This window comes from Pholcus phalangioides, unplaced genomic scaffold (assembly GCF_987345545.1).
Source record: "Pholcus phalangioides strain wild (caught in Gottingen) unplaced genomic scaffold, Ppha-v1.0 ptg000009l_1, whole genome shotgun sequence".
In the NCBI taxonomy this organism is placed as follows: Eukaryota; Metazoa; Arthropoda; class Arachnida; order Araneae; family Pholcidae; genus Pholcus; species Pholcus phalangioides.
The window spans coordinates 5,380,405-5,393,073 of NW_028301602.1; the positions used below are offsets into that span (position 1 = coordinate 5,380,405).

Consider the following 12,669-nt stretch of genomic DNA (forward strand, 5'->3'; position numbering starts at 1 on the left):
TTTTGAGAGAGAGATAGATGTCTTTTTCTCAGCCCAAGATATCAAGGAAACAGATATTTTCTGGATATTATGATGAGGTGAACTCGGAAAGAAAAGTGATCTTGCCACCACCGGGACTCGAGTATCCGAGGATGATGCCACTCTCTGCTATCCCTACGAAGGTTTTTAACAGCTGGCTGATACGAAGATATATTTAGGAAAGATGACAAGTATCAGCAATTGTGAGCTTTGACCTGAGTTAGGTCCGATCGTCCATGTACGGTCCCGTTCAGTGCACGAGTTCCAAGGAAAGGTTGAGATATTCGTTGCTTTCGTAGTCCAGTGGTCTAGGGCGTTCACCCGGAAAGTGAATGGACGTGGGTTTGATACCCCGCAAGGGCAGTTGAATTTTCTCTCTTTCCTAAATATATCTTCGCATCAGCCAGCTGTTGAAAACCTTCGTAGAGACATTAGTAGCTTTTCTTAATTTCAGAAAGAGGGATTGGGTTCTAGTTCCGGCGGAGACAACATGACTCTTCTTTCCGAGTTCACCTCATCATGTCTAGAAAATATTTCTTTCCTTGATACCTTGAACTTAGAAAAAACCATGCATCTCTCTCTAAACCGTCTCTTCTGAGGACCATTTCCTGAAGTTGAGAAGCTACCAATGTCTCTACTTCAGCGCCTCACGCCACAGTGCGTGAAATAAGGAAGACTGGGTCGTGTCTCCAGTGGTGTAGATGGCATCATGCTTGCCCGGTTTGCAAGAAGGATTGGGTTCGATTCCTATCGGAGACCAGATGACTTTTCTTTCCGAGTTCACCTCAGCATAATATTTAGAAAATACCTGTTTCCTTGTTCTAGTTTTCTTTTTTTTTTAATCATTTCTATATTCGCAGACAGGTTTGCTTGTACTGCATGGGATGGATGCACATAGGATGGTGAAGTGGTAAGGTGCCTTCCTCCAATCAATTAGAATGTCGGTGACAAGGGATTCGAACCCAGATTTTGCGTTTGTATCACCCCCCCCCCTCCACTTTTTTTTTTATTGTATCGAATTCCCAACGTCTGGGTTTAATTGTGATCTGTTTTTCACAAAAGAAAATTGAAAAAAAAGAGAGAGAAGCATTTTTACGATTATTCGAGCAGTCAAAGAGTTAAGCCGGTGTCTAATTCAATCTTAAAACTTTCAGAGCTGTTTTGGCAGTATGTTTGTACATTTTGATCTGATCTGATGTTTCCTTCAGAAATACCGGAGATAGACTTACTTAAACAAAACGAGTTCAGAAATCTATCTTGAGAAACGTCATCTATATGCGACGCTTCTGAAAGAAACATAAAAATCATCTTATTACAGATGGATAAATGTTAGGAAGAAATGGGCAAAGACCTCGGCCAAGTAGGCCAGAAATGCGCTTGCAGTGCTTAAGTTATTTTAATGTTTATGAAAGTGAGAACAGATTACATGTTTTTTATTTGTCATAAATATTCCAAAGCCCTAAAATGAATTAGAACCTATAAAAATTTTGAAGCTCAGCTCAAATGAAAAATTAACATGTAAACTTATGGTTCAATTTGAAATATATATTTATAAATCTAGCATGAAACTTCTAAATTGATGAAAGAAATATTTCCTAGGCAACACAAATTAAAATTCTGTTTTCACATGCATTTCATTTACACGCACACATTTAATGCATTCTAGCTCTACTAGAACTGTATCCACACTGGTGGGAAAAATTTAAAAATGAATTATATCATGCTTTATTATACTAATTTAAGAAAATGAAACGTCATCAATAGCAATCGACGACTTTTTTCTCAGCCCAAGATATCAAGAAAACAGGTATTTTCTGGATATTATGTACAGGGGAACTCGGAAAGGAAAGTCACCTGTTCTCAGCCGGCACTCGAACCCAGGCCCTCTTGCAAACTGAGCAAGCATGCTACCATCTACGTCACTGGAGACACGACACTGCCTTTCTTATTTCGAGCACTGCGGCGTGAAAGGCTGAAATAGAGGCAACAGTATAGCCTCCCTTAACTGCAGCAAATGACCCCCGGTTGGTACGGTAGAGAGAGATAGGTGGCTTTTTTTTCAGTTCAAAACATCAAGCAGACAGATATTTTCTCTTATGCCGAGTTGAACTCGGAAAGAAAAGTCAATTCGTGAAATAAGGAAGGCAGGGCCATGTGTCCAGAGGTATAGATGGTGGCATGCTTGCCCGGTTTGCAAAAGGATCTGGGTTCAATTCCGTCTGAGACCAGATGTCTTTACTTTCCGAGTTCATCTAGGCATAATATCCGGAAAATATCTGTTCCTTTAACAGCAATGTTATGATCTTATATGTAACATACCTTCACATTTGGAGAGCGGTTTTTTGGCATTAAATGACTTTTAAAAATGATGAGAATGAAAGATGGTGTTTTTCTCAGCCCAATATCAAGGAAAGTAGCCATTTTCAGGATATTATGTCGAGATGAACACGGGAAGTAAAGTCTACTGGTCTCCGGTAGGCTTTTCTTTCTGAGAAGTAGTTTGGCCTCAATATAAGGGAAGAAAAAGCGCATCTCCGTGGTTTGTTGGTAAGCGCAGTTTTTCTCATTCCATACCAGCAAACTCGTCTTGTGTAGTTCCGAGTTCACCTCGTTAATAACATCCAGAAAGTATTTTTCCCTGATTTGAACTAAAAATAATTCCATTTGATTATATATAATAAAGTATTTTAATAAAAATAATTTCAAATTTATTGACACCCAAGCATCTAAAATGCCATTCAAATAAGATGAAGACATGAATTAGTGTTATTGTGATTCTGTTTGTAAAGACTGATCAAATCAGTGTCTCTGATGTTAACCTTTAAAGGCGTAGCTTTGCATACATGCAAAGGGTTATTTAAACGTCCATTGCTGTAAGAAGTTTGAAGATAAAAATTCATAATTTTCTTTGCACATAAGGTGAGGCCATATTTGTTCCATTTTATGTTTTAAATTTGCTGGAAGAGGTCCATATTAACTCTATGCTTGTTGCAGATCATGTGCGGCTGTGGTTTCACTAATTTGAAAAAATTTAATTTTTCTGACCTTGAAGTTTGCAACGCGAATTTTTGTTCTTACTATAGTAATATAATCACAAAGAAAGTAGTTACATTTTTCGAAAGTAATATTACATCAATATATCTATTTTATGTACGATATATATTCGAGGCTTTTCAGGTCTTCAATAAGGCACTGTATAAGCTGTACAATTCCAAATAGATTTTTCAAAATAATTTTTCCGGCTTTTAATACGTGTCATGAACTATGGACTAAATTATCAGCTCGAAAAAAAAAATTGAGCATTTAAGGGCTGATTTAAATTTTCTCTCCATAAAATTTACGTGGGAAATTCAATTCACTAATTTGCAGATAATCTTAGCCACAGGAAAGCAAGCACGCAATAACGATAGGAGGTCAAATTCCCATCGCTGTCAGAGATTCTTCTTCCTATAAATTGGCCTGTTTAAAACAAAATGTCTATAATTACAATGTCTCTTAAGACAAAAGAGGGGAAAAAACGACAATGTAAGAGGTACGATTTTCACGGTCAACGAACCCAAAAACAAAAATGGTAATCTCGAAACAACTGACCATTGACATGAGCCATCCTCAATGTGGGAAACAATTTTTTTTATTTTCCTCCAAAAAAAATCTGTTTCGAATGATACAAAACAATAAGTAAGTAATTTACGTTTCGTGGTCGAAATTGTTTTTCTTCTTTGCAAGTTATATATATATATATGTATAGAAGAGAAAATTTTGACCGTCACGCGTATATGAAACTGCTAAAAACACCATTTTGTCCAGTGAGACAGAAAAAAATGTTTTACAATGTCTTACGGTCACAAAAACACTACTTTTTGCCATTAAAAGGACAATGAAACGCTTGGCACTGAAGGAAATGATTATCTAAGGGTGGTTCGAAATTGTATTGTGTGAAAAGAAGTAATTTTAATATCGCTTTACTTGATAAAAGAAAAAAAAATTAACAGACGGAGTAAATTTTTTCGTGCAACAAAATTAAAGCTTTGGATTCTTCACTCGTGTTCGTTCTGAAATACAGATTACTTGGAATGATTTTCGCGTGAATGAGGCTAATCAATTTCATGTCACCAATAAAGGTAAGTTTTCTCTAATAAATCCCTAACACAAAACAATTTATTTACTTTTTCATAAATTCATAAATTAAATTTTGGTACACTAGTTTTGATCTCAAATAAAGAATAAGATCCAGTTGTAGATGTATATATCGACGGTATAATTTTCATGCATGTGGAATATGTTTTCACCAGGGTTACATTTGCAAGACATTTAGAAGCCAAATCCGATTGCCAAATTGAATGGATTTCTCAAATCGGCCAGATTGGTCGTCGAGATGAAATTCTGGGAAATGGAATCGGAAGTAGGTCTTGCGTGGAAGTGAACCTTTCTAGAAAGAAAGAAATTAGATGGAATTTGTATACTCGTTGTAAAGCTTTTTAACCATTTTACCATCATTTTAAGATGAGATAAGTTATTAAATTTGATCAAATACAGATACAAAATATTTTAGGGCCAAGTTGGCTTGTAAGCCCCAAAAAACAATAATTATATGCATGTCGGTACATATTTATTGGCAAACTTTTATTAAAACTATAAAGTTTTAAAATTCAATAATTGATGAAATTTTTTAAAATTTATTTTTATAATTAAAAACTCATTTTCTTTATAATTTTTTAAATTAAATTGCTAAATATCAATGCACATCATATGATATACGTTTCTCACGCTCAGAAATATTTTCCCGTTTTTTTACATATTTTTACATATTTAGTGGGGAAAATGTTTTATTGTGATGAAATTTAAATAGTTTTTATTGTGTTTATTTTTGCTGTAAGCGAATAGATGTGGTCTGATGGCAGCTTAATTTGTTGTTATTGTTACACTTGAATATTTCCAAACTGGGTTTTTTAATTGCTTTTTAGAATGAAGATATACTGGAATAAATATATTATATGTTTCACAATGCGCATACTCATTGGTAGATAAATCCGTGTATTTCAGTACAGTACCGACGACAATCTTTCGATAGGTGGTGGCAAGATCTCATCTAATAAACAAATAAAATTGATACAGTAAATACAGTAGTTCTTAAATAATATTTTAAATCCTTCTGACATTTCTTACCTCATGTCATGATAGTATGATATGGGACTAAACTGGTTTGTGCGTGTGAGTGTGATTTTTATTCATGTTTCAATTAATTTAAAAAGAATTACAAATTTCAATGTTTTTGGTTGCTTCCATTGTGATGTTTTCAAATATTTTACGAAATTTCCTACCGTATATTTTATAGATAATATGTACCGTTCTTCTAGAACAGTTTTTAGTTCGGTTAACATTTTTTTCATCGTCCAAAGATGTAAAAAAATTTTTTTAACTCGTCCTGCTGTATTTGTAAAAGGACTGGATGTAAACTTCAGGTTTTTACGAATCATTGGGTAAAAAGGTGGAACAAAACCTATTTTTATTTACGGCAGTAACCACTTTTTTCTTCTTTTCCATTGAAAATGATGAGAAAAAATTCCTCTCGAGTTAAAAGAAATAAAGGAGGGGCTTATGTATATTGGTAGCAACAATAAAAATTGCAATGATCTAATTTTTTTTTCTTCCCTTAAAAAAATACTGAATTTTTGGAAACATTTTGCTGGTACTTAAGCTCCGTCACATCGTCCAAAATCAATGACAAACGTGTTGTGAAAATCTGTACGTGGGGTTAAATATCTAATATGATTATATTAAATGATGGATTTATTATATTATTTTAAAGCAGAAATTTTTCAGTTTTCAATACACAATTCTGTGGTATTTGGTCAGAACATGGTAACTCCAAAATCACATTTTTGAGATATAAGCATTTTCATTGTCATTTAAAAATCAGAAATAAAGCATTCACACAAATGCAAATGAAAATATCATATGTCAGCATGTTGTTTAGCCGTACGCACGTATTTGTAGATTTATCACACTTATAATTAGTTATAATTAGCAAGACTTACTGCTACGAGTATATCAAAAAGCCATTTTTTGGAGATATCATGTTCTGACCGAACACCACACAGTTTTTCCAACGGAAACAAAAAATTATTGTCATCTACCTTTCACAAGTGTGGAAGTTACATTATATTATTATAATGAATATCATTATATATACTGTATAATATACATTTACATTATTATTATTTTATAATTTGCATTATTTGTGTTCTTGGATAGGTAGGAATTTAGTTTAGAAAATTGATAGATATTTGAAACATATTTCTCTCAAAATATAACAAAAATATCAATTTCTTTATAATTCAAGGATCTTCTGTCAAATCTCGTATCAGGAGGACATCCTTGGAAACTCTTGAACTTCATTCTAGCTGTCGTCTACCTCGCAGCGTGCGTTCATGGATGGTATATTTCAGCTTATCCAAAAAGAAGCCATCATAAACACACCACTCATGTTATGACGTATCCGTATGTATTGGAAACATTTTACTAATAATTTGATAAGGCGCACAAATGTAGAGCAGTGCAAATTATATTTCAATAATTATAACTTAAAACTAAGTGAGTAAATTAAGTAACTCGTCTGATTACAGTAGAGCCTCTCCGTTAATGGACACTTTTCTGATCCCCGGTAACGTGGAATAGGAATTTAATGTATTCCACTCCCCGTTAGCGGACACTCTACAGCGGACAGAAAATTAGGCAAACTCTAATTTATTAACTTTCTGTCGTATACCGAGGATTCATCATATTCAATTGAGATTATGTTTCATCCCAAGCTCGTATTAGTTAAATGTGAAAAACCGTCAATAAAATTACTTAATTAATTGAATATAAATATGGTCCGGATGGTGAATTTAAATGGTAATGTTGGTTTTGTTTGTTGAAAAGTGTGGAGAAAGCCAACATTACAAGACTGATAATGTTGTTACGAATGTTTTTATCTTCTTCACGTTTATTTTAATTTAATTTTTATTGCAAAATATGTGTAGGGCAAGTATCATGTTAGGGTCAATTCAGGCGGCACGCTTTAAAAAAGAGTCTTACTCTTGGTATGTTTTTCTTCAAGTTTTCTCATTTTTCAATTTTTAACACACTTTGTGTATATACTATATTTTTGTGTTCTTAACTCATTTGTTATTTCAAATTTTGATTCTAATTGTATTTTGTCATTTTTGCTGTTTGACTTCCAAAGCTTGTTTATCGCAAAAATGTCGGGGGAACTGATGGTAATTTTATACCTATTAGGCTTACCATCATTAGAAACATTTTTGCAGTTTGGAGCAATGTGGGAGGGGGGGGGGGGGTTCCCCCCTTGAGAACGACCTCCTCATTGATCCATATTTTTCCTTTTCACAATTTTTCAATAACTTTTCATCTTTCACCTTTTCATAATATATATATATAGTTGGACTTATTTAAAAGAAGGAAGGTCGTAATTTGTTTTCATATTTATCAGACTTTTAAACTTCATTTGGGAATTATACATAATCGCCAGTAAAAGTGATAAATATAGTGAAATTTAATCAAACTCCCTTCACATCGAGACGATTGATGATTACACATAACTACCGTTGAATCACTTTTATAGTGACATATATGCATACATTAAAATGTAGGGAACCAATTGCGACAGAAGACAAACGTCATGTAAATGTAAAAGTCGTTTAAACGGGGTTCCACTGTATACCATATCTCCCCATAAGCGGACAATCCGCCGTTAGCCAACAAAATTTTTCGTCTCATGGGTGTCCATTTACAAGTACAAACACAGTGTTTATTTATGGTTTTTCATGGGTTCCGAAAGTTTGTACATGCCCCCTGGGAGATCGTGAAATCTGCAGATGCCTGCTACGAGCTCTCAAAATTTCTAACGCCCTGTTTGAGCTCTGCAAGTGCCTTCTTTGAACTTTCAAAACCTGCACGTTCTTCCCTTAGGCTCTTAAATTTTGAAAGTGCCTGTTTTGAGCTTTTGAATTGTGAAAACGTCTCTTTTAAGCTTCCAAAATCTGGAAGTGGATCTAATCCTCTTTTAATGTCTCAAAATCTTCACGTACATCCATCCCTAAAGTTCTCAAAATCAGCTTGTGTTGACCCTATACACGCATAGTATAAGCTCCCAAATTTTACAAGTACTTCCCCCAATAGTCCAAAATGCAGTTCGAAAAAAACAAGATTTTATTTGAAGAGTTCAAATTATTTTCTTAAATTATCGAGTTTTTCCAGGATTACTTGGTGATTTCCCATGGAAGAGTGCTTCAGCGTGACAACGTCCGTGTCTATTATTAGTCTAATTAGTCAAACACAGTAATTAATATTTTTTGTCAACAGGATCTTGCGAACCAGACTGATAATCATCGAAGGCAAGCATCGGGATCATCGTGATCACCACCACCATCCATCAAGTACGAACACCCACCAAGATAGGGCACCTCGAATCCCTAATAACAGACCCCCGAAGGAGCACCAAAACGGGTACGTGCCATACAAATACTTCGAAAGCGAGGACAAAGAACTCGTCCGTAAGGTCGTCCGTGACATCTTGAACAAACAGGACGGAGGTACGAACCCCAGTCACACCGACCACAGACAAACCAGCGAAACACGGTACATCCCAAATCCATACTCATCTAGAGGTTATCGTAGGAATCCTTTCAGAAACACTCACAGAGGCCGGAAGAAGCAATGGTCGAGTTTGCTCGCACCTCCAACGACGGGTATCGACCCGTTTATTGTGAATTTTCAGGACGATAGGTGGAGACCGCTCGTCAGTTCATCGTGGCGTTCCAGCAGGTCACTAAGACATTCTGACCATCAAGACTTCAAGGTTAATTGCCGCTGTTTTAAGGAAGACGAAGAAGAAGACGACAGCTCGTATGAACAAGATTTTGCAAGTTCAACACCTTCCCATGTCTTATCCAGTCACACACATACAAGCACTCCTAGGGCTCACGCATCCTGGATCGAGGCACCTAGGTTAGTATCCTTAGTAGGACCCTAGACGAAAAATGTTACAGGCCGGTCAATAGTAATAATGACGAAAAAAATCAGTGATACACTAATTATGAGATTCTTCCCGGGCAGGAGCCCTGTCAGTTTCCATGACAGCACCCGAAGCAGGGATCGAGCAGGAGATATTATTAAGCTAGGAAGATAATAAAGTGTTAAATTCATTTCTTGCGTGTGTGTGTGATTCATTTTTGAGGGAATGATTTCCCACATCTTCTCTGGTTCCGCACTTGAACTGTAAACGGACCTCTTTTTTTTTCAACCTTTTATTTGAATATTATAAGAAGTCTACTGTGAACGCAGTGCTACACATAGCCGCTATGGTGGTCGAATGGTCATAGTGACGCACTCGCATTGTGAGGACGAATCCCCCCCCCCACTCCCTTCCCCACTGGCGTCACATTGGTAATCGGCTCAAGTTGGATTTTCTGTGGTTTTTCGGTGACATCGAGGTGCGAATGCGAGCCGATCTTCCCATTGAAAGGTATTGCCACAGAGAGCAACGGGCCTACAACGGTACAAATCCACAATCCTTACACTTCGCTCAGGATTTAAAAAAAAAAAAATAGATGGCAGCACTACCACGAGCATAGCACAGAAATAAACTTCACGTTACCTTCACAATGTTGCAAATAGGAATGTATTTGCACCCATTAAAAGTTCCGTAGAGAAATATGGCGAGGTGCATGAATGGTTTAATAGTACCCCAGTAGTATACCGATATAGAACGGCGTAGAGATTTCCATATCGTTCGACGTAGAAATATCTTGCATTTGCCGACGTAGTTCGACATAGAGAAATTTGGATTATTTCAAGAGAGACTAATTATCGTATAAGCTATATCGGCGGTGCTGAGGAGGGATTGCGCCCGCGGTGCTGTCCTGGCTTGTCGAGCGGTGATGTACCCTGGGATTGGGGGTCTGGGTGTGGGGTGTGGATGTTGATTCCGGCCGGCTTGAGTTTTTTTCCGGCACGCCCACGATCTCACGATCAATGAGCTTATATCGCAAAAGCGACAGAGCCTGGGCATGCTCGGTTCTATACTATACTATACTATCGTATAAGCTATTCGCCTTCGAAACGAAATGCTAGTAAAACTATTTCAGAGAAAAAAAGAAGATATTTTGGCATTTGTTGAGTGAATACATTTTTACTATATCGTTCGATATAGGACATGCAAAAATTTCCTACCTTTTTCCGACGTTCGATATTCATTCGACGTTCCGACGTCGGACCAGTATCGGTACGTTATCCTAACGATATCGTTGCGCTACTGGGGAGTAGCACTACGCATACATGGATCACAGCGGCTACTACGGCTCGATTACGAATGTGTTTGTTCAAAATTGTCCTGAATGTTTTAAATCTAGACACCATAATTCAGTATGCCGGTGGTAAAAAGCGATATGTCACAAAAGGGAAATTTTACAGGAGAACACTTTAAAGATTTTTTTTAGTATGTCTTTCTATGGAGCTCGCTTATTCTATATAAAATCAAAGAATACATCTCTGTTATTTATTGAAATAGGACTTGGTGTCCTATACCTCTGTGTAGTGTAACGAAAGTACGGTAAATTGATAGCGTTATCCTAATATTGACACGGAAATGTATACAGCACCCTTTACCTCCGGCATACAGATACGTATGCTCATGGTAATGAAGCTGCATATCACCGTAGTGGTTGTTGCACCAACACTACGCAACAACCACTACTACACCCCGGTTTTACCTGTTCTGTGTCTTAATCCCACTGAATATAGGCGTGAAATCATTAATCGAAATGAACTCTAAACTATGTGTCCCGTTCAAATTAAACATCGCATGCATTAAATGCGATGCACTTTTATCATATCATCAATAATTCAACAAAAGTAAAGGAAAGGGGGGGGGGGGAAAGGTTTTTTAATGCGTTTTTGGTTGTTAATTACACGAACAGATGGCAGCACCACATGAAAAGCTATATATGTATAGGTTGACCGTATTTGCTCTAAAAAATACTTGAAATTAGCCTTCGAAATTAGGAAAAATACGAGACGTATCACTAATAATTGCCAAAAGTGAGCAAAGTCGCCAATTCGTGTGAAAATCCCAAAAAAAGTCACCAATCGAGGAAAATGGAGCGCCACTTCAAAAATTGCATGAATGAAAACAATCACTTCAAACAAATTGCAGTGATTTAAAAAATAAACAATAAACAAATATGTGAAATAAATATCCTTATTTGTAGTCTTGACCTATCGTAATGTAATTTTTGAGTTGGGAAGGTAATTTTAATCGTTGATTTGAAGAATAAAAGTCAAGTTGGCTCCGTTGAAAATACGTGAAAAAACGGGCATTTTTGCAAAATAGTCGGGGCAGTCAGAAAAACAGAAAAAACTGGGACTGTCCCAGCAAGGTCACCCTGTATATATGCACAGTATATCATAGGAATCGGGGATTAAAATAAGTACATACAAGTGTGAAATTTTAATTTTTATAATTTTTCCAGTGTTTTTTTTTTACTTAAATGCATCTTTAATATCGACATTGTATGAAAATACATCCCAGTCGTAGTCGTCTCTAGGCTCCAGAACCTTCAATATTATTTCAGTGTTAGAAACTTTTCTCAATTTTCGAAGTTTTGTTCTTCTAAGCCCTGTCTCTGGGTGTGATATGAATTTTAAAAAAAATGCTTCTCTCAGACCTTGCAGTGAGAAATTACAAGTGCGTCGTACACATAAAAGAAAAAGTAATATATTTTTTTCTCTCCCCAACTGTTCTTCTAGAGTTTTGTAGATAAACTGACCCATTGTGATTTGGTCACTTTTGTTCTTTTGTTCCACGTTTGGTCACGTCGATATCGCTTTTTAGGTAAAATGCGATTGAATGCAGTGTTCAAAAGTCGGAACAAATCTTGATTGTAGAAGTTGTCGAAGCAAAAGTTATAACTTTTAGATTTGAAACTAAAACAACAAACTATCAATAAAATTTGGAGATATTCAAACATAAAAAAAAGTTTCCTTTCCTTTGCTTTGAAAAATAAGTTTTCCCCTGCGAAAATACCGTATCGACCTCTATACAAGAAACAAGGGCATTATTCGTGCACTGGGCTGATCCTAGAAATTTTGCTGACCTTTGGATACGACTATCTGAAAAGAGTTTTCTTTCTTCACGTCTATTACCGTAATAAAGTTGTTTCCAAAGTGCGGGTCGTGACCCCGTGGATCACCATTCTTATTATTTGTGGCTGGAATTCTCAATCTTTTGTCATCTGTGGCTCCCTTGCCATGACAACAGTTATCCGCGGCTCCTCAGAATAGTCTGAAAAAAGAACCACTCTTCAAAGCACTAAATAGTCATTCATCAATGTCAACAGCTCGCTGCGACGTTCTTGACAACGACCCCCTCCCCTTCCAGGAATCGTGGTGCATACTCTGAGAGACGACGGTCTAATGCCATAGAAAAGACAGACTATAAATAACCAAAAAAAAAAGAAGTAAAGTGTTCTTTGCCGGAGACAAACTTGACACTTATATAGTGTCGACGTTTCTTCCAATATTTTGCGCAATGAAATCCCAATAATAAAGGTATCTGTTTTTTATGGTACCTTGATTGCCAGAAAGGAGTCA

General features: G+C 36.3%; 1 protein-coding gene across 1 annotated transcript; it reads left to right on the forward strand.

The window, feature by feature from the left end:
* Positions 1 to 3,793: 3,793 nt before the first annotated feature.
* On the forward strand, positions 3,794 to 9,193 carry LOC149081668 (uncharacterized). The gene is made up of 3 exons (XM_089236845.1): positions 3,794 to 4,139; positions 6,362 to 6,519; positions 8,383 to 9,193. The coding sequence occupies exons 1-3, from the start codon at positions 4,107 to 4,109 to the stop codon at positions 9,050 to 9,052; spliced, it is 861 nt and encodes a 286-aa protein (XP_089092971.1). The 5' UTR covers positions 3,794 to 4,106; the 3' UTR covers positions 9,053 to 9,193.
* Positions 9,194 to 12,669: the final 3,476 nt, after the last annotated feature.

Bases quoted from the DNA above. Each gene is read 5' to 3' on its own strand.
- LOC149081668 (XM_089236845.1), top strand. From the start codon at position 4,107: ATGAGGCTAATCAATTTCATGTCACCAATAAAG. The intron at 4,140-6,361 runs GTAAGTTTTCTC...TTATAATTCAAG, and splicing joins ATTTCATGTCACCAATAAAG to GATCTTCTGTCAAATCTCGT. The intron at 6,520-8,382 runs GTATGTATTGGA...TTTTGTCAACAG, and splicing joins ACTCATGTTATGACGTATCC to GATCTTGCGAACCAGACTGA.